The sequence below is a fragment of the Aythya fuligula genome, chromosome 3 (genome assembly GCF_009819795.1).
Source record: "Aythya fuligula isolate bAytFul2 chromosome 3, bAytFul2.pri, whole genome shotgun sequence".
In the NCBI taxonomy this organism is placed as follows: domain Eukaryota; kingdom Metazoa; phylum Chordata; class Aves; order Anseriformes; family Anatidae; genus Aythya; species Aythya fuligula.
In genome coordinates this window covers 16,378,784-16,401,607 of record NC_045561.1, presented here as the reverse complement: position 1 = coordinate 16,401,607, position 22,824 = coordinate 16,378,784, and the positions used below count along the sequence as shown (strand labels likewise).

The 22,824-nt window shown below is 41.0% G+C and overlaps 2 protein-coding genes across 3 annotated transcripts in view; both read left to right on the top strand.

Moving 5' to 3' along the window:
• The first annotated feature begins 1,891 nt into the window (after positions 1 to 1,891).
• On the top strand, positions 1,892 to 21,310 carry LOC116487120 (ALK tyrosine kinase receptor-like). Its single transcript, XM_032183735.1, has 5 exons — positions 1,892 to 1,895; positions 6,691 to 6,822; positions 16,192 to 16,323; positions 18,415 to 18,515; positions 21,170 to 21,310. Exons 1-5 carry the CDS (start codon positions 1,892 to 1,894, stop codon positions 21,308 to 21,310), a joined length of 510 nt encoding a protein of 169 aa, XP_032039626.1.
• Positions 18,332 to 22,824, top strand: part of ALK (ALK receptor tyrosine kinase) — a 64,161-nt gene continuing 59,668 nt past the window's right edge. For both annotated transcript variants that reach the window (XM_032184315.1, XM_032184314.1), the window contains exon 1: positions 18,332 to 18,372. The gene's annotated coding sequence lies outside the window, so the exon portion shown is untranslated. The remainder of the gene's footprint in view (positions 18,373 to 22,824) is intronic.

The following is a 22,824-nucleotide window of genomic DNA, read 5'->3' as shown; positions in this document are numbered from 1 at the left end:
CTGCTGCATATGGCAAGAGCATTCACCTTCCAGTGAGCCAGCGGTCACCCCAATGAGCATTTCCCATGGTGAAGGTTGTTGGCTGATAGGAGCTGGTCTCTAAGGCCATTCAGACCCAGAGAGGTCTGATGGAAATGGCAGAGTTAATAGGAGAATTTGGAGCCTTCTGTTCTCTCTCTCCAATGTTTGTATTTTGAAATATTCACAGGAAATCAAAGAAAAGATTTTGCTGGTTTTTTTTTAGTTATTTTTGTTATTCTCTTTGATATTTTTTTTAAATCAGTTGCTTACTGCTATAGTAATCAGTGCTTTTAGGAGAGATATGAAAGCTAATTTGTTGCTGTGTTTTAATCTCATAAATATGCAATGCTAGTTTAGAGAAAAGGTACTCAAATAGCAAATGTGGTCTCATACTGAAACACTGGCAACAAACAAACAAACAAACAAAAAAAAAACAAAAGAAAAGACACTTAGGATTTCAAAAAAAATTGCTCTATCCCTTTATGTTGTTATAAGTTAGAATGTCCATATGAAAGGAAGAAAACCTTAAAGATCTGCTGTTTGAGATATAAAAAATAATTAAAAAAAAATCTAATGACTGTGTGAACGCAATGTTTCATAGGTATTTGGGAACAAGTATTGATTTTCTGTCCCTTTTGGCCCCTTTCAACTTTGTAGATATCCTAGAATATGTAGGTACTGATGCATACAGGAAAATCACACTTTATAAAATCCTCTGGTGCTGCTGCTGTTTACTTGCATCTTGATAATTTTTGGATATGCTGTTGGAGTTGCTTATTGCAACGTATTTTCTGCTTATTGAAACTTATTTTCAGTGAACAGATCACAGGAGAAAAATACATGTTACTGGTTACCCTAAAAAAAAAAAGTTGCATTTTGGGCAAGATAAATAGGAAGAAAAAAACACATTATCATGTTATTTATTGTGCTCAGCAATTATTTACTGTCTCAGGAGCAATGAAGATAAATAGTAGGACCTCAGTCAACCTCCTGAATTAAAAAACAGGACAGTGTGAAACACAGCTTTCACATTCCATGTTTTTGTTTCATTTTAAAGAACGTAGTTTTTTGCTGTAAACTTGGGAAAACTACATCATGTGAGTATTGATTTGGGGAATTCATTCAGACAAATGTTATGGAAAATAACTCAACCTGGTCAAAAGCATTTCCAAGAGAACACAGAGGGCCTGCCTAGTCTGAACACTACCTCATGCTACTGAAATATGGCATGGAGCAAGTGCCTGCTCCTCAGGTGTGCTATGAAGCTTTCTTCAGTGTAAGGAATCCTCCTGGCATTAGGCTAGGCTAAAGCAGCAGGCATTTTAAAATTTGCACGCTAAGTATAACATCCCTGCTTTGAAACAGCAGCAGCAGCGAAGAGGGAGAGCACGTTAGAACTGAGCTGGATGAATTACTGCTGTAAGAGAGCTCCAAAACAGCAACTTTCCACTTGAGTTTCCTGACAAAGAAAAATATCTTTGAATACAAGTGTTTTCAGATCTCTTGGTTTTAGGTCACTATTTAGTTACATATTGCAATTTCTTAAGTCAGTATTTCTAACCCAGAATTGTTATGAAATTTTTGTTCTCCAAAAAAATTTTGGCATTTTTATTTTAGTGTAAAGTATATTTTGAAATGTTGGAATTTTCTGTAAAATGAACATTCTGTTTTCTATATCTCTCTAAGAGGCAACATTTCTCACCTTGGAGTAACTCACTGTGGCAGTGGTGTCCCCTTAGCATGCAGGAATCTTATTTCCTTACAAGTGTTAAAGAAATAAATTTCACAGAGCTCCTGTGATGAGTTTGTTCCCATTTTACATATAGGAAATAAAATATGAAGTTTATAGGCAATTTATGTGACTGGAAAAATGGGTAAGTTTTCAGACATACAAACATTGGCTGCAATTTCTGCCTGTATCAGGCAGTCTAATAACAAGAGATCACCACCTCCTACAAATGTGGCTTTACTTGCATCCCTAGGCAATGACAACAACAGTACTAATGCTGTAACAAAGATTAAAGCCAGAAATCATGAAGTGCTGACTAATTTTGGCTTCCTGGCTTGGGAAATCTAGAATCCAATCTTTTTTCAAAGCCTTTTTTGAGGACATTGTATTTTTCAGGCATATCTCTTTCTGGTCTCGTTTGCAGCTGTGATTGGTAGGCTTTTCTGCAGATCCGCAAACAAGTGTCCTGGGGTGGGTACCTGGAAAATGAAGGCAGTCTAGCTGGCTGTGAAAGCTGTACTTTATCTGTCTGCCCTGTATCATGTTGGCATTCATTGGCCATTTGCTAAGGATGGTTGCAGTTCCCTTAAACATGAACTTTCCTCACTTCTTTCACTCTCCTACATCCTTCATTTTGCACATTCTGACTTCTGCAGTGGTGGAGGCAGAGGTATTACAGACTCACTGACAATGGACAATTTAATTTGTCCTGGGATATGGCTATCCTCAGCGCCAAGTGACCCATCAACCTGCATATGCCTGCACTGCTATAAGGCTGACAAGTTAGAGATGAAGAGTGAGGAAACGATGTGCCCATGAGGAATGGGCGAGTCACAGCAAAATCAATAATCAAAAACTCCCCCGAGTTCTCACTATCCCTTTATAGCTAGGCAACAGTTTTTCTTTGTTTCGTGCAACCTTTAAATCCCCAAGTACGCTCTTTTCAAATATCTCTGACTCAGGGCCTTGAACTCCCGCCAAAGAAAAATGAGCAGATAATGATGAATACTTGTAACAGGTGAGTAATATCAGCAATGGTCCACAACACATGGTTTTCAGTGACTTTTGGTGGCTGGAGGGAGGAGCATGAGACTGCAACATTAGCCTCTTACAGTATTTTTAAAGAGCTGTAATTAAACACTAGGAAAGTTCTCTTTTTTGAGGAGTATTGTGCTTGGCAAGATAAGCAGGGTGGAATTCCATGTATGGATATTTCTTACTACTTATGTGCAATTAACAATGGAAGTTTTCACTTTGTTTTCACTTTTTCACAGCAACTGAGTAATTGACCCATTAGCCTCTCTTGTTTTTCTGTGCACTGAGTGGCAGTGCGTTACCTGGCTGTGGTGGTCCCAGGTTTCAGTACGATTGAAAATTATGGTCTGAGAAGTTCCATGTAACACTTGAAGGTATAATTATGTTCAGCTCAATTGATCTTGCATGATATTTAGTAGTGCAGTCAGTTTGCAAGATAAGGGATGTCTTTGCAAAAACCTGTAGGAACTTGTCTTCTCTTCCTCTTGGCCAAGTGTGGTGGTAGTGAGTTTAAGGTTCTCATTTTTCAGCCATCAGTTGAGCAAGTGTCATGAGCAAACATCATACTTAGCTACACTTCTCAGGGACCAATTTACCAGAACTTGCCAGTGCACGTTTCTCTGTTGATCAAGGAAGGATGGCAGAAGAGGAAGTCTGAAGAAATCTGAGGCACATCTGCTGCAAAGTAAATTATATCCACCTTGGCCCCACAGTCTGAGCAGTAAGTTGCTTATCCTATGTTAGGCTAAGCCATGCCATTTTTGCCTTTCATGCTGATCATGCTGCACAAAGACTAACTCCAAAATCATGTGAATCAAGTGAATCAAGAGCCCAGGATGTATCATTTCTGTCCAGGGTCTGGTAGTGGATTTGAATATTGCCAAGACTGGGCTGTGTTCAGAAGCAGAAAGTGTGAGGTACAAAGTAAGCACTTGTTCCCCAAGGAGTTGTTTGTTTCTCCTTTTGATTTAGAGCCTGAAATGGCATTTGTTTAAAGTTGTTGCTTAAACAATGATTTATAAGACTCCAAGCCACCCATGGTACAGCTTAATGATTACTGTACTTTATGGATGCCACTGGCTACATAAACACTGCTGTAAATATAAAGGATGTCTCCCACAATTTTTACTTTGATACTTATTTGATGCAATTCATTTTCCTTTCCTTGCACATCTTCTGTGTATGAGTCTAGACCACTTAACTTAGTGATCCAGGTCATTCTGGCTCAGCTGGCCAGGAGTGGTAGGGGCTGGGAAATGAAAAGTCAGATAAAAGGTCTGTCTTTGTTACAAAATATTTTAATTGAAGATTAAGTTTCCTTGAGCTTGGTTGCAAACATCTGCATCAAGTGGCCCATTAAAAGGGTCGTTTGTGTTTGGATTTTTTTGATTAGGTATTTGTCTTATTAGTTTATCTTCTCTTTTTTTCTGATTCATTTTGCCTTTGTGCATACAGTAAGCAAGCAAACAGAAGACAGAGACATTAATGCACTGTCACAGACCCCAGTCTTTCCTTCAGCTGCTGCTTTGCTATTTGTGTTCTCTAACCTATACAAAGAGCATGTATGAATATGTGCATCTAATGTAAATCTGAGCTAATTCAAGTGCCATCTCCACAAAAATGAATGAGCATGCAAACCTGCTGTTTCTTTTGAAGGACAATCTCCTGTAATCACCTAATGTCTAGCTGCAACTGATGGCTTTTATTACCACAGTGAGTTTATTTCAGGGGATTTATGCTTTTGGGATGCACAAAAGACACCTGGGAAGACAGTAGGTGCTCTTGAATACCTCAGTTCCATTAAAATTAGAGTTAATGCAGTCTTGTGCTTGGAAAACCAAGTGTCTTTACAAAGTTGTAATTAATTGAATAAACAGAACAACTCCATTGCCTACAAGACCCTCCTCTGAACATCTGCATATGATCTTCAAACACAGCAGCTGCTGGGCTAAACCACAGAGATTACTGAAAAGGTTGCAGGTAAACCAAGTGCGATATGAGAGCTGGTAATAAATGTGGGAATTCCTTCGAAAGCATATTTGGCAAATATGTGGCAAAAATTCAGAGAAGCAAAAATACTTCTAAATTTGACTAGGACTTCAACATTTTTAAGAATGTCACAATATTTCTAACCTAATGGAATCATTCTGGGTCTTGACTCTTATCCTGGGTGGTACTTAGGTGTGTACTGGGAACACAGTACACCACAGTTTCATTGCATACCCCAAGGAGAAGGGATCACTTACTGAGTTACTGGAGTCACTTCTCATTTGCACACTGGGACTGGTTTGAGGCAAGTGAAGAGGAAAGGCAGTGTCTTTTAAGAGAGCATTTTTGCAAGGAGCACTGCAAGGGCAAGGAGGATATCTTCTACACTGCCTCAAACCTTTACCAAGGGGCCTGCAGAAATTGTCAGCAACCAACTGGGTTGTGTTACTTGGCCTATTTTTTTTCTGTGAAACTCTCCTCTGTACTCATGCTTTGACCCTGACTGAAATACAAGGGCACCGTGCAGTTTGCATGCAGCAAGACAGAATTGCTCCAAGGCAGTCAAAAGAATTGAGCTGACAATAACAAAGATCACCCTTTTCAGGAGCCAGGGTCTTTTATTAAAAAAAATTTGACATGTATTCCCCCCACGCCTGAATTGATTTGTACCATAAAACAAGCTTGAAGAGAAGTAGTGGTTGTTTTCCTCCATGCTTCATTAATTTTTAGTTTTGGCAGGCAATATAAATAAAACTATCAAGTGCACATCTAATTGAATCACCGATGATTCCCAGCTCCCTGCTGTACCAGAGAACATGATGTAGCTCCACTGTTTAGCAAGCATGGATGAGCTAGGCAAACAATGGCTCACTCTGCCCAGAGGCTTTGGTTTAATCTTTAGCACTTACCCATTCAATAAGAGACAGGGCAGGAGTTTTTGCAGTGGGGAATTCACAGCACAGACCTCTTTGTACTTCTAGACTTGCCTTCTAGGAGTGATGAAGTGGAAACATATCTGTGCAGACCATGAGGAAGGTTTTTTTCTACATCCAGATTATTGTGGAGGGGGCTCTTGCACTTAGCAAGCTTGGCCTCCTCCTTATATACTGACTGTAGGTTGGTCTTAACTAACTCATACCTCCTGCAGGTGACTGATCTGGAGCATGGATTTAAAAAATAAATTAAAATTAAATTAAATAGCCAAATCAGTCCTTGTCATGTGTGTATCTCAGACACAGTCAAAGGATTCAGGTTGAGAGAAGTCCCATGATAAGGAAAATTATGCTCATCAGGCTGGATGATCTCTGACTACTCAAGTGACAAGGGAAAGGAGTGCCTCTAAAGAAGGACTGTGGTAAGGATCCCTAGCACACTAAGGGTCCTTAGTACTCAGAATCATTTCTGAATAGATGGTACTGGCTGATTGTGAATGGATGGTACACATGTTTGGTGACATGTCACAAGAGTTGGCTACTTTCCACAACATTGTTAGCTGCCTTTTGCTGCTTGGCATAGGGAAAATGAATGAGTGATTTTTGTATCCTGGTAGATGTAGACTGCTGCAGGACTCCCAGATTCATGGGGAGGGGATCGTGCATATCATGTCATTCTTGAGAAGTATCATAGAGCAGGCTGTAGGATTTCAACCCTCTTTACAAGGTTCAGACCTGCCTTCCAAGTAACAATGACAGACATGCATGAAGAACTTAAGTTCTGCATCAGGTGGGCTGTTAGGTATTTGGCAAAACAAACATGTTGAACAAAAATAAAATAATTACTTTATCAAGTAATTAGTGGACTAAGGGGGTTTCACAAGGTCTTTCTCCTGTTCAGTGTTATCCAGGATCCTATGGCCTATTGGCTTGGAGAAAGGCAATTCAGTAACCTGAAATGGCTTTTGTTTTCTTTTTCTCTAGGATCTGCTTCTGTATCAAAAATGGCTCTGGAGGGTTCTTTCATCTGCTGGAATGGTACATCGATCAGGCTGGGCCAGGCATGTGACTTCATCAGAGACTGCCTTGAGGGAGAAGATGAGGGAGATATGTGCAGTGAGTAAATCCAGATCCTCAGGACGTGTCCTTTTTCCTTCTGAGAGAAGCTGAACATCTGCTTCCAAAAGCACAGATTGTTTTGAGTTTTAATGCCTGAGACTTCAGTAGTAATGAACTAATTTGGTGCTATCAAAAGACCAGTGTCCTCCACAACACATGCACTTTCTCTGAACGTCTGCCTAGAATGGACCATTCAGTATGTTTCTGTGTTTGCCTTCATTAGTTCTGCAACAGGTTCTTAAGTTGCTCTCAGTTCTTCGTCTAACAAAATCCTGATCAAAAATTGAAAGAAAGAATAGCTTAAATAGCTACATGCCTTATAGAGTAACAAAACGTATAGCTTGTTAGTGCCCTTAACCAAAATGTAGCACCCTTAATCAGCATGTGGCAGAAGGAAGAGAAAGAAGAAAACTTCCAAGGTAAGAAAAATTAGTAGAGGCAGGAGGTTGTCTGTGACCAGCTCCTACTCCTGTCTTTGTAATTACTCTTGTTTTCGATTCTCTCTTCAGCAGCCAGTAACTGAATAACATAAATCAGAAGCTAAATAGCAATCTGCATTTTCTGAAAAAGTTCTCTATGCCTAAATATTTCTGTAAATGTGTTGCTTAAATTAGATACTTTAGGACCATCCATTAACCATCTTGAAAATGCCTTGTCTCTTTTTTCTGTACCTTTATGTGTTCTACCTCCACTGCGTTTCCTTTTGTCAGTCTACAGATATTGAGGAGTGGTGGTTTTTTAGCCATATAGTTAATCACAGAAACAGTGTCATCACTGCTGTCCTGCAGCTGCTTAGAACCAATAATGCTTCATATTACTGGTATCAAAACTGTTTTGCCTAAGAACTTTACAGCATAGATCTAAAAAAGAATCAAAGAATCACAGAATGGTCAAGGTTGGAAGTGTCCTCAGGAGATCATTTGATCCAACCCCCCTTGCTCAAGCAGAGACACCCACAGCAGGTTGCCCGGGACCATGTTCAGATGGCTTTTGAACATCTCCAATGAGGGAGACACCACAGCCTCTCTGAGCAACCTGTGCCGGTGCTCTGTCACCTGCACAATAAAGAAGTGCTTCCTGATGCTTTGACAGACCCTTTCTATGTTCCAGTTTGTGCCCACTACCTCTTGCCCTGTCACTGGGAACCACTAAAAGGAGCCTGGCTCCATCTTCTTTGCACCCTTCCTTCAGGTATTTATAGGCATTGATAAAATCCCCCTGAGCCTCCTCCTCTCCAAGCTGAACAGGCCCAGCTTTCTCAGCCTTTCCTCACAGGAGAGGTGCCCCAGTCCCTTGATCATCTTCATATTCAGACTTCATAATGGTATTCCTATTTTCTACATTTTAATTTAAAATACTTAGTCAATTATGCTAATGATTATGTTGAATGCATTGTCATTTCATTAGAAGTGCAGAGACATATTATTTACCATTATTTAAGATGGATCAGGTATACGTCTGGATATACAGTCCTGTCTAGCTGCTATAAATGGTTCTGCCTTGCGAGGGTAATGCTGTCCATGCTAGTGGGAACAGTAGAGCTCCAAGGTAGAGTTGTACTAGTCACAGATGCAAACTAAATGCCATCATAGGGTAGGTCAGGCCTCATGAAACATGCTTGCCTATTATTTTCAAACACTGGGTGCACCTGTAGCTGTTGTCTTATCAGTATTCACAAATAAAGAGTCTGGCTCCGCTTTTGCCATTAGCTGCTAGGCTGTATCCCATAGTGAGCCAGGTGGTAGGGTGACCAGTCCTGCTTTCAGATAAGCTGTCCACATGGGTTTGTTTGGTTGCCTTTTAGCCATGTATGCAGCATTCATCCATAGCTATTGGCATCAAGCAGTATAGCGCTTACAGCTATGTTGGCAAAGTATTTACTGAAAATATAGAGAAGGTTAAAAGCAGAAGATATTTAACCACCTGTTTAGCAGAATGTCACTCCCCAGCTTGAGAAGAAGACCACATGGCTTGTTTTAAACCACAGGTACTGGCAATGAGACTTTTTCCCTCAGCCAAAAGACCCAAAAGGCACCATCTTCCACTGCAAGAAACAAAAATACAGGCTTGCCCTTAGCTTGCAAGTGCTTGGGTTGTGGATATGTCTGCTTAGCCACATAAAACCTACTCGGTTTTGTGGCTGCTTTCTCTGCCTCTTTGCTGTGTTGAATATCATTGGCATAAAGCTGCTTTCACAAAACAGAAAAATAATGTTTTAGAAGTCAGTTACATCTGCATGGCAACCCAGCACAAAGCATATGTCATCTTTCAGCATTTCACTTGCCATTTTAGTTCTGAGCAACATGCATGTTACCACCAGCTTTTTGCAAGTATGACAAGAAGTGATTCAGATGTATAAAGCAGGGAAGGGAAAGGGTTTTCCCAAGCACTTCTGTGTACACAAAAGAGCTGTCAGAAAAAGATGTAGCCATGCTTGCAACTGAGGGGAGAGCTTTTAAAATAACCATTAACTAAAGGTCATGTAAAAAAAGAATGTAGTTTGTTTTTCAAAAAAAGATATTTTCTTGTTTTTCCTTCCAGTCTTTTAGCTGTTTAGATGCTTCTCTCCCTTTCCCTTTCCCTTTCTCTTTCCTCTCACTTGATTTTTATTTGTTTCTTAGCTGAAAAATATCTCCTAAAGCCTTCTGTTTGTTAACATCTCTTTATTTCCCAATAGCCAATGCAAAGTCATGGTGCTCATTCTGCATGCAACCAATTAGTCTTTGTAGAGAATGTAAAATTAGACAGGGGTGACCCCTGGAGAAAAAAATGTTGCTGTTTGAGTCATAATCAATTATTCTCACAGGAGAAAAAGACAGCTTCAAAGACACAGATGTAGAAATAGATGCCGAACTGTGTTGATCTGTGATCAGATTTAAAAAGTTTACAGACTGATAGAAGCACAACACTGGAAGTTACTTTGCAGGAGCATACTTTGCAAACACACATTAAGATTTCAGATAGTGGTGGTCTTATGTCTTTACTAGTAAATTCCTGATTATGAATCACAACTTACTGCAAAAAAAAAAACAAAAACAAAAACAAAAACATTTTTTCCTAGTGGAGCAGAGAATCATGTATGTAGTATGCGTGGTATGGTACAAGACAGATGAAAAGTTCCATTCTTTATTAATACTTATTGATACAGGTCTGCACTACCAAAGAGGAGAATTTGTTTCAGTAGTTTGGTACTTCTCTTTTTAGGTAACAATATCTTTGCTTTTGGTTCAAGAATCTTTTGCTGCAGGGCAGCAAGTCTAGGCAAAAGTAAAAGTTTTACTGAAAAAAAAAAAGTAAAAAAAAGCATTCTTTAACTAGTCTCTAGTCTAAAACTATCATACTTTCTGCTCAGGTTTTGTTTTCCACCAAAAAAAATCAGCCTGGGAAAATATTGTTTAATCAGGCAAAGCATGTATGAAAGTTATGGATATATTAATATGAATATTACTAAATTGAAGTGATGATAGTATATTTATTATCTGGAGACCCACAGCTTACAGGATTCACCCAGGACATGACAAACCCAGAACTGATCCTGTTTTCTCTCTAAGTGAATTTGGACACATATTTCTGGTTTCCATTGAAAGTTTCCAAGACAGTGTGGTCTGGAACATGCAGTTTGAAAAAGGGTTACTCATTCTCTCCTGGTGTTGCTCTTCCACATTTTATGAATGTTACCTGGAAGATAAATTGAAAATACTGTGCTCCACCTTTCAGATGAATCTCATAATCACTTCAATTTTCACTCTTTGCCTCAACAAATATTTAAGAATGTTAAACAAAATGGAATCACGTTAACAGGTAAGATAGGAAGGACTACTATCTGATTCATATTAGCAGTGACTCAAGCTTCAACTCTGTATAGTCAGAGGAGTGCACACACATCTGTCAAGAAACAGATGGCAGCTAGAATAGGAAACTATAAAGTTTGAATTTGTGATAACATGAGCAAGTGACCAAAAAAAAAAAGAAAGGATAATTAATTCTACAGGAGCCAGTTTACTTTCCATGCAAAAAACAGTTGATTCATTTATGTCCTAGAGGTAGTTGCAGCCCAGCAGATTCTCCCTGCAAGCAAAATGAAGTGTAGCAACCTGTTGCATTGCAGTGCTCTCTTAAGGTTCCTGTCATGCATACACAAATTCTTTTGTTCCTTTCTTGATCAAAACCTGCACCTCTAGCAATGAATTTTAACTACTGGCAGTTCTGAATTTAGCAATGCCTTCCAGCATTAAAGGAAAAGTCTTTGTATACTGTGTTGAATTGTATTTTCCCTTTCTATACTTCATTTCTGGTAGAATTTGTCAGACAACTTTGCTAGCACAGAGGCAGTCACTGAAAACAAGCTCACGTTTAAGATTCATGTGCTTCTTTAAATTGTTTGAGTAGGTGATCTTTTTGCCTTCTGCGATTTTCTCCTACATTTTACATCTTTACATTTGGTAAAGGTCTATACACAGATAAGTAGTCTTTTACATTTATATCCTTTATAACACATGTCTGGAATTTCACCCTGAATTTTAAACTATAGTACCTGTTCATTTACACCTGGTTTTGAGTCGAGGCAGACAATAGAGAACCTGCTCCATCTGCATCATAAAATACTCCAGTTGCTAATTTTTCTTGCTATTAAAGGATGGAAAATCTGAGTTAAAGTTTTTAACTTTAAAAAAATCATTCTTTCAAAATCATTCTGAAGTCTTGAAAATACTTGGTTAAGAACAAGTTTAACACCCTACAGCTTCTCTGTACATTCTCACTCAAAGAAAAGCAGAGACTTGCATTCTTATAGTGCTTCAGTGTGATTGGATTACTCTAAACTCTGTCCCAAATCCACAAACAGCATCTTACTCTTAATGAGTTCTAAACCTTTTGAAGTTTCTGACACTGGTGATAATATCCAGCATGACAGGTTTCAGTAGATATAACTTCTGACTCCTGCTTTAATTGATTTTATAATACGGTAAGATTAGCTTTCCCTCATCAGTGCAGTGTTTATGCTAATGTGAATTTGAAGCATAAGCATTCAGAAAATTGAGGAGTACATGTTAACGAAAAAGTGCTAGCCAAAGTGCTCTTTGTGAAGTAGTAACAGATGGAATCATAGATGCTGTATGTATATAAAGTAAGATCATAGAATCATAGAACCATTCAGGTTGGAAAAGACCTCTAAGATCATCGAGCCCAACCTTTAACCTAGTACTAACAAGTCCACCACTAAACCATGCTATTAAGTTCTACATCTACACATTTCTTGAAGACCTCCAGGGATGGTGACTCGACTACTTCCCTGAGCAGCCTGTTCTAATGCTGCACAACTCTTTCAGTAAAGAAATTTCAACTAATATCCAATCTAAACCTCCCCTTGCACAATCTGAGGACTTTTCCCCTCATCTTATCACTTTTTGCTTGGGAGAAGAGTTTGATCCCTGCCTCACTATAACCTCCTTTAAGGTATTTGTACTGCACGATAAGGTCTCCCCTTAGCCTGCTTTTCTTTAGGCTAAATAACCCCAGTTCCCTCAGCCGCTCCTCATAAGACTTGTTCTCCAGACCCTTCACCAGATTCATTGCCCTTCTTTGGACATGCTCCAGCACCTCTATGTCATTCTTGTAGTGAGCGGCCCAAAACTGAACACATTATTCAAGGTGCGGCCTCATCAGAGCAGAGTACAGGTGGGCAATCACTTCCCTATTCCTGCTGGCCACACTATTTCTGATACAAGCCAGGACGCTGTTGGCCTTCTTGGCCACCTGAGCACACTGCTGGCTCATATTCAGCTGGATATTGGCCAATACCCCCAAGGCCATTTCCGCCGGGCAGCTCTCCAGACCCTCTTCCTATAGCAGTTCATGAGGTTGTTGTAGCCCAAGTGCACTTGGCCTTGTTGAACCTCATACAGTTGGTCTTGGCCCATCGGTCCAGCCTATCCAGATCCCTCTGGCCCTCAAGCAGATCAACATTTGCGCCTAACTTGGTGTCATCTGCAAACTTGCTGATAGTGCACTTGATCCCCTCGTCCAGATCATTGAGAAAGATACTGAAGAGAACTGGCCGCAGTACTGAGCCCTGGGGGATGCCACTAGTGACCGGCCTCCAAGACAGAGCAGTGTTCAAGGCATCTGAAAATTCATAAAAGATTAATTTGTGGAGGAGGAATCAAATTTTCTGGGAAAGTAATAGGTTCTTATTTATGTCCTTACTTGTTCATCTACAGCGAGCTTTTTCTGGCCTCCAGGCAAGGATTACTACTTAGATGACTCCTCCTGCTGCTCTGATTTGTTTACATCATCCCAGATAACATAGGACCATGAAATGAATTCAGCTGGACACCAAGCCAAGCTGTTTCAGTAGGAATTCAGGGCACATTATAATTTGTCATTTTCTTTGGATCTCAGCCTCAGGCTGCACAATGAAATATAATCAAGTTCTGCAGAGTGGTAAAACACAGGGAAGCAACTCTCAGCTTAACAGCTCTACATTTAAAGACTAGGCTGAATGAATTTGGAGATATTTTAAAGGGAAGATTTGAAAACCCCTCAACTCAAGTACAGGTTCTGATCTTTACGTAACAGATTTGCATGACTGTGGAAAATAAAGCAGTAAAACATGGCTCTCACCTCTATGTCAAGTTCCAGGTTCAAATTTGACCTTACTAATAATCAATAGGTGTCATTTGTCTCAGTCACCTCTGTGAAGTGAGTTGTTTATTCAGGCTCGTAGAAAATCAAATATTCCATGTCTAGACAATGCAGGTGTGTTCCCCAGGTCTTTTCTCAGGGTAGACCAAGGAGTTTCCTGTTGAGATGTGTGCTTGCAGCCCAGAAACCATTCATATCCTGGGCTGCATCAAAAGAAGTGCAGAAAGGTCAAGGGAGTTGATTCTCCCCCTTCTACTCCATTCCTATGAGACCCCACCTTGAGTACTGCATCCAACTCTGGGGCCGCCAGCATAAGAAAAACATGGACTTGTTAGAGCAGGTCCAGAGGAGGGCCATGAAGATGATCAGAGGGCTGGAGCCATCTCCAGTGAGGACAGGTTGTGAGAGATGGTGTTGCTTAGACAAGAGAAGAGAAGGTTCCGGGGAGACAATAGTTGCATACCTGTACCTAAAGTGGACCCACAGGAAACATGGGAAGGGACTCTTCTTCAGGGACCATAGTGACAGAAAAAGGGCTTTATGGTCTTAAACTAAAAAATGGCAGGTTTAGATTAGATATCTACTGTGAAGTGTGGCGAGGCACTGGACCAGGTTGCCTGGAGAAGCAGTGGATGCCCTCTCCCTGGAAGTGTTCAAGGACAGGTTGGATAGGGCTTTGATCAACCTGGTCTAGTGGAAGGTGTCCCTGCCATTTGGGGGGAGCTGGGAGGGAAGGTAGAACTAGATGATCTGAAAGGTCCTTTCCAACCCAAATCATTCCATGATTCTATGCATAAATCAGAGCTGAAGCCCTGTGAGCAGTTATTTAATTGAGCTGCAACCTCAGTCAGAGAGTTCTGATGAGATGTAAACATCGTGAATTATCTGGGATCTGGGCACTGGTGCCTTATTGTCTGGCACAGACTTTATAGATAGAATTCTTTCCTCTGAAGATGTCTTCATAATCATGAAAAAATCTGAGTTCAGGAACCTCCTCTTCTCATAGGGAAGCTAATGAAATTGCTGGTATAACCTGGCCAAACTTAGGAGTTTGTAGTCTAACCAACTCTTTGTAAGTCAAGAAATTTTTACTCTGACTTTGACAAGCAGTTGAAAGGAAAAACTAATTTCCTGTATATATGGTTTTATAATGTGTTCGCACATGAAATTTCATTTTTATCTTGCAATTTCAAACAGATTTCTGGTCCCATTTTCTTTCCTTTCAAGAAAAAATAAAAACCAACAAAGACATTTTTCGGGGAAGTTGAGGAGAATAGAGATGGAGAAAATGAATATGGGTTACACTGGTAGCTAGCACAGAGCTGAGTACATAATGGTGTAGAAGCTGTGAGAAGTCAAGAATATCATCAGCTCTTTTACAGCTAGTTCTAGTCATCAGAGCAGTTTTCTTTTGCTTACTGGAGGAAAGACCACCCCCACTGAGTATGCATGTTCAGGGGCTTTGTGCTGCCAGGTTCAAGGACTGGTTAGTCTATATAGCAGGACATAAGGGATGATCACTCTTCTTTGCTTCTCTTCTAGCATCTTTAATGCATAACATAACTCTGTATTTAAACTGCATCTTTTTCTCCCAGGCTACTTTTGTACTCTACCTTTTTCCCCATAAAAGACAGTTTATGCCCTTTTTACCACTGGGAAGCTTTCTGGTATGTGGCAGAGTTGTCAGCTTCACCCTGGGTGCAGATTTTGTATTATAGATCATTATTTATTCACTGAAAGTGAAAATCATGTTATAGTGGTAGTGGTTTTACGTGGTGTTTTACAAGGTTCATTTTCTGCTAAAATTACTTAATAAGGTCACAATCTGGCCTCATGTGGAAGAACAGAAATGGAAAGGTAGAACCTGACAGCAGTAGAGGCTATGCATGTTTATTAAGGATGATGAGAAAAATGATTTCACAAGTTTTCAAGGAAATGGGTGAGTTGTGAGCATGTTCGCCTGTGGCAATGTAAGTCTACGTCTCAGGGCAAAAGGAGTAGCGCTTTGCACATTTTGTAAGAAGAACTTGGGATGTGCACAGAAAAGGAGATGGAGAAGGCGTGAAGTTGTGTTGCTTTGCATGAGATGACTATTATTTTAAAACCAGTTAATTTAAAGGCAAAAAGATAATGTGTCTTTATTGTATGGAGCTGGAAACTTGCCTGAAATCCCAAGCCAGTGACAGAATGAGTGGGCTTCAAATCCTGAAAGTATTACTTAAAATAAACTGTTCTCTTTTCATCCATTCATCTCACCAAACAGATCCACAGGTACAAAAAATGAAGCACAAAAGGATTTAGTGCTTTGCTCCATTAAAGGCAGCGTTCACAAAGAGGAGAAGCCACAATGCTGAGCTGGACTGACTTAGAGATAGCTAGAGACATGGAAAGGAAACATGTTAGGAAATATCACTGTCCAAGATTTCCCTGGCTGTAGAGGCCAGGTATTTAGGAGACCCCACAGTGTCTACCAAAATATGTCCTCCTCCTTGGGTTTGTCAAAATTTGGGGGAAGTCACTTATTCTAGGGGTTGCTTCCCTCACCACCATCTTCCCTACGGTAAGGCACAAGTGTGACTCCACAAAGAAGGACTGAGTAGCTGTAGGGTTGCCTGCACGTCCCTGGACAACCCTGTCAGAATTGTCAGCTTCTCTGTGTGCTCAGATATCTCATCCAGGGCTCATCTGGGTTCTTCTGTATGTGTGTGTCTCTCCATCTTTCAGAAAATCTTCCCCCTGGCTTTTACTGTTCATTTGAAGAAGGGGACTGTGGCTGGATGCACAGCTCATCAGCATCCCGTGCTTCTCCATGGCGAATTGGAAGTCCAGACTATGATCGTTTTCCTTCAATAGAAGGTATGTGAAAGTAAATAGCAAGTGCAGAGAATGGATAGCAGAAAAAAAAAATAAAAAAAAAAAGATAAGCAAACAGCAGGGAGATGGAATAAAACACGAGTCACATTTTCCTGCGTGATTATGTATTCAGCCTCCAGTGAAACAAGAAACACCTTTCTACTACAAGTGCTTTGAGCAAAAGACTATCCTGCTCACTTCTTATCTTGAGGGTACAGACTGCTACCTCAGGTTTCCAAGACTGACACCAGAGAGAGTAGTCCTGACCCTTTCTAAAAAACTTCCCATGAGGTATTCATCTTTGTGCCCCCCTACCATATTGATCTGCTTGTATGTTTATGTTTTTTTTTTTTTCTTTCTGATTTACTTCTTCCATTTCTATGTTCTGCTTCTTTTTCCCCTCACACAGACTTCTAAATTTTCCTCCTCTTTGCTCTGTTGTCCCTTGAGTTCCAGTTCTATGTGTAACTACTGTGTATTTGCTTCCACTACCGAAATTCCAAGAGTTCATTTTTAATCGATCTCATACAGCCATTGAAGGTTTATGCCTTGGTCATTGAACTACTGCTGTGGTTGAGTTTTGACAAACAGACTGCCTGCCAGGATAAGTTTTTCCTAATGCAATAATGTAAATCATAGAAGGCATTTATTGCTCAGGCACAGAGGATCTAAAGGGATACTGTAATAACAGCAGAGTTAATGGTGTATAATCCCAGCATCGATTTCCAAAGTTAGATCCAGAGTTAAACATGAAGAGTGAGATTCTCTGCTTTTATGTGAACTGGTGTAGGCTACATGCAGCTATTCTGATTTATGCCACCTGATGGCTCAGCCCACAGTATTGCAGACCACAAAGAGATTGATGCATAGGTAAACAAGGAAGTAAAGTGCCAGAAAGAGGTAGCTGTGGGGAGATTGCAATAAAGTGCTGCTGATTTGTGATCTGTCTGTGCTGTAGAGGCGTTTTCAGTGTAAGCCCAAATAACCAGGCTCTAAGTAGTGGCGCCCTCCTGAGCTGGAGGGTAGAGCTGAAGTAGTGCAAATAAACACCTCTCCATCACGAGCTGCCACAGAAGAACTGTAGTGTTACTACTGCCCCTGTTCCTGTGCTGGGTCCGGCTGGGATGGAGTTAGCTTTCCTCACAGCAGCCCATGTAGTGTTGTGGTCTGCACTTGTAGCTAGAACAGCGTTAATATCACTAGAACAGCGTTAATATCACACCAATGTTTTGTCTATTGCTGAGCAATGCTGGCACAGCATCAAGACTCTCTCCAACCCCCCCAAAGCTCATAGACTGGGGGTGGGCAAGACGTGGGGAGGGAACATCACCAGGGCAGCTGTCCTTAAATTCTCCAAAGGGATATTCCGTATGTCACACTCAGCAATAAAAGCTGTGAAAGGGGAAGGAGAAGGGAGAGCTCTTGTTATGAAAAAATCTGTCCTCCCAAACCACCTCTATGCATATTGAGGCCCTGCTTCCCAAGACATAGCCAAACATCACTCGCTGATGGGAAGCAGACAATAATTTTCTCTCTCTTTGCTCATGTGTGGCCTTTGCTTATTTCTTCTCTTTCTTTTCCCTTTAATTAAATTATCCTTATCTCAGCCCATGAGCCTTTATAGTTGTGGTGGAGTTTAGCTGTCCATCCTGGTAAAACCACCCCAGTTCCTCTGGTTACAATAAATGATTAAAGGAGTAAAGGGACCTCAAGCTGAATTAATAGTACACTGCTGTTATTTTGACATTGTTTTGTTTTGTTTTGACCAAGCTAAATATATTTGTTTCCAAGTTACTCTTTGTTTATAAAAGATTCTTTTTCTTATTCGCACTTGCAAGGAATATGAATTTGAAGTCATGGAGGAACAGAAAATAGCTGTAAGAGGAAAGCAGTCAGACTGCTTAAATATGTTTCCTGAGTATGCCAAATTGGTAGGTGAAACTGCATCCCTAATGAATTGAAAAAAGCTTTCTGCTGTCTGGCATCCTGCTGTAGTAGGAGCCAGCTTACATAGACTTTAGGAAGGTTTCACGAGCCCCAGAACCAGAAGAGGTGAGTGCTGCAGTTTGACATTCTTCCTGCTCTTTTATCCAGGTTGTGGGCTGATCTTTGACACCAGCAAAGCACCAGCAGCGGCAAACACTGCAATGACCAGCACTGCATTTCCAGCTCCTTTGAGGAACTCCCCCTGTGAGGCAAGTCCTAGTGTTTTCTTTTCTTTTGCATATCAAGCTTTTACAAAGTGTTTTAGTGTGTCTAACTGGTTTTCTGTTAGGGGATTCCATTGTTTCCCCTAGCAGAATGGGTCTTCCCAGGCATCCAGAACTCATTCAAAGAGGGACATTTAGTTTAAGCAGCAAAAATTTAATGGTACCCATATATCAGCTCAAGCTGGGTGCCTCCAGGGAGGAACCTTGCTCAAAATTTTCCCTGGGTTCTTATACCTGTACAACCTTTTTTTCATCCCCTATAGTCCAGTCAAAACACATATACATTGTGTTCCTTCAGACTGGTGGCTCTTTGTTGCAGGAAACCATGACTTCTTTTATCGCCCAGGACTGGATGGCTTCTGTTATCTCTCTAGGCAGGCTGGCTTCTGTTATTGGGGCAGGCTCTGATCCGGTGCCATCCTTGTTCAGCACACCCTCCCCCTTCCCCATCGGTGCCACCCAGGCCCCCCCACAGTGACTCTCACTGTTGCTCAATCACCATTATACACCAGGTTCAGGTGTTGCAGAGCTCATGCTGTGGCCTAAAGCTTCACTAAATTTACTCTAGTGATGTGAAACAATAGCTATCTGAATTCCTTACATACCAGCAGCTTGTTTCCCTTTCATTTTCAAATATAGGTACTGATCTGTGGACCAGCAGACACTTTCATAAATGGTTTATCTGTGAAATATACTTAATTAATACCACTACGTGGTTATCTGCTTGAAATGCTACAAAATGTTCTCTGAAAAGCTTGGCATGTCTTGTCTTGATTGTATGATCTCAGATGATGTATTAGCAATCTTCATAATTAGGAGTATGTGCTGAGGGTAGGGCAGCAGCCAGTGTTGCATTAATGCAAAGAGGAAGAAGCACGGTTGGGATTCAAGCTGGCAGGTCTTCAATAAGCTTGCACCTCACACCTCCCAGTCCTTATATAGGCCTTATTCTTAGGAGTGCTCAAGTTAGCAGCTGCAGAGATTAATTCATGTAGGATGGAACCAGGCTCTTACTCAAGAAGAACTGTTTACAGTCATTAGACATCAACTTAAGCAAGTATATCAAGGCTTGCCAAATAACCCTGCTGTTGTGGTTTAGCCCTGGCAGGCAGCTAAGCAGCACAGAGCCATTCACTCACTCACTCTCCCCAGGTGGGATGAGAGGAGAATCAGAAAGATTCTCTTCTCACGTGAGAACTCATGAAGTGTGAGAACTCATGGGCTGGAATAGTTTACTAGCTAAAGTAAAGGCCCCACACACAAGCAAAGCAAAACAAGGAATTGATTCACTGTTTGCCATCAGCAGGTAGGTGTTCAGCCACTTCCAGGGAGACAGGGCATCATGCATAATGGTTTCTTGAGAAGACCAACTCCATCAGTCCAAACATCCCCCCTTCCTCCTCCTATACCCCAGCTTTTATTGCTGAGCATGATGTCATATGGCATGGAATGTCCCTTTGGTCAGTCTGGGTCGGCTGCCCTGGTTGTGTCCCCCCTTTCAACTTCTTGTGCACCACCAGCCTCCTCGCTAGCAGGGCAGCATAAGAAGCAGAAAAGTCTCTGGCTCTGTACAAACACTGCTTTGCAACCACTAAAAACATTGGTGTTTTATCACCATGTTTTCATCAAAAATCCAAACCACAGCATTGTGTGAATCTTTACAAAGAAAATTAACTTTATCACAGCCAAAACCATGACACCTAAACCACAACACCTGGTTGTCGTTTATGAATCAGTGGTATTTAACCCTTAGCTTTAAGATATCCTGTCTGCATCTTTTTTTCTCTGGTCTATAGCTTCATGGATTATATTATGACTGATAGTGTTTATTTATGGCTTATGATTTTGAATCACAGCTAGTGACTTAGACCATTTCATCTTGAATGCTCACTCTGACATATCACACAAGCTTCTGGATCGTGGAGCAGGGTTGTTTGAAAATTGATCCTAACAAGACAGTTTTTTGTTTGTTGGCCAAGCATTGAACAGACAAAAGAATCAGATGCTCTCTGTTCCACTGATCTTAAAATGCAGAGAGGACAAAAATGGATACATTAGGAAGTCCTCTGTAATGAAAATAGGAGAGAGTATTTCTTTGGCTTGAAGTTTGGTTTGGTTCACTTCTGTTGTGTATCTCATTTCATCCAGTTAAGCACAACTGGGTTTGCTCTCTTGATATATTCATGTCCTCCTTCTTTAGGAAATACATTCTATTTTGTTTTGTCTCCCTTCTTTGACAAAGACATGTGCAGGTTCTGAACATTTTAAGACTTTGTTCTGACCAACAAGAGTTAAGTGTTTTTCATAATCCACCTGACACGGGAAGCAGAGTGAATGATTTCCCAATATGCGTGTATTTTTTCCTTGTGTATACAGCAGGGCAAATAATTAAACTTGCCATCAGGGGAGAAGCTGCCATGTATTTCATCTGCTAACATGCCATCCCACCTCTGTCACTCCCCTTGGCACTTAAAAGGCATCCGGACACATCCAGCATTGCAGCTGTCGGTAATAAAGAGTAAAGGAGTTTGGCAAGGGTTTTGTCTCTTGCATTTTCATATAGTGTAAAAGCTTCTCCTCTCAATGGGCCCCTTGTGGTTTCAAATTCTATTTTACTGGAACAATCTGTCTGTGAGCAGAATAATTTAATTCCACCTTTCAGTGTAACACAAGAGGAGAAAGGAGATATTCCCCCCTACGCACTTATTCCAACAATAGATGCCAACCGACTTCTGTATAGTGAAATTATGGTCAGAAAAGAGGCTGTGAAAATACCATAATCCTATCCTGTATTTTTTCACCCTCAATCAATTCCCAACTGAACCAGCTCAAGGTCAGGCACTAAAAGATTATTTTTCTTCTACGTGTCACTGCTGACAGCTCCACCTGGCATGTCACAACCAGGACAGGTTCTCTGGCAACTGAAACCCCATTGACAAAGCTCGCTCATGACTCACATGGCAAAGGGATCTCATCAAGTGTGTGCAAATGAGACACATTTATTCTTCCACAGTCAGAGCAAGCCATGAACTTGCTCTCCCTCTTGTATTTGACCCAGTTTACACACTCCTTTAAATATCTGCCTGCTGTCCTTGCAAGTTCACTTACCATAGTGGTTAGTTCTGACAGCTTGTTTCAGTACAACAGGTAGATTCACCTCAGATTTGCATTCTGCACCAATATACACAAATGATGGAGGCTGTCTTCAGGCCAGTTATTTTATATCCCTCCCTCTCCTTGTATCTTATGCCTACCCCATTATCATCATGGCCAGTTCAGCTGAACTCCTGGGGGTGTGGTTGAATGTGCTGCCCCAGCTACACAGTTCATTCACCTCACTTGGGTGCCTAGAGCCTACCTGCTTGGGTCCTTATGTTGTCCTTATGTTAGTCCTTATGTCCTTATGCTGCAAATGTGAGAACAACAATGAGGCCAACAGACATCCACAGTTGGCTGATTTTGATTCCCCTCCTTCCTTGCTACACAAGCTCTGGGGCACTACTGGCCCCACTGTTTCCTGAAGCTACTATTTAGGCTGCTCTTTAGCCTGAATTGTACATAGAAATTAATTCAACCTCAAATAAGAAACATTCCCTGCTACAGTAGAGTTTACTATGCTGAGGGGGGATCTCTCATCTGGCCAGACACCCATAAAACCAGGACTCAATGCTGATAAGGAAACAGCCAAGCAAAACTGTCCATGGTGGGTGCCAGCCACAAAGAGTTTGCTAATGCTTCAGGCTCATTTTTCTCTCTCAGCCCGATTGTTTAATCTCCCACTGTGATAGTTAGACTGGCAACAGAGAAGACTGAGCAGTTTGAGAAAATGATTGCTAACACCCTGGAGACACTGGGGTGGACTGATCTGAATGCCTTCCCTGCTGAGGTTCTGGATGACTGTTTACAGCAGTGGTGATGCAAGCAGGTGGAGACTCCAGAGCCTGGATGACCTTTAACATAGGTATTGCCTCTGAGTACAGGACAGGCACATCCCTTCATCTGTCTGTTATACCTTGATGCACACTCCCCACCTTGAGCCCAGGAACATGCTGGGCTGCTTGTAGGCTATGCTCCTCGAGCATTTCCCATGCCCTGCATGACGCTTCTCTAACTCACAAAGGGAAAAAATCAGCCTGACTATTCTGTACTGCCCTACGTGCATCAAAAGATGAGAACAGAGTAAAAATGCATGCAGGAGATAGAGTAACAAAGACAGCCTGTACTTTCCCACGCGTTTGGAATTGCCTTGCACTTTGTATATAGCTTGGTATTGGACTTGGCTCCTGTTTTTTTT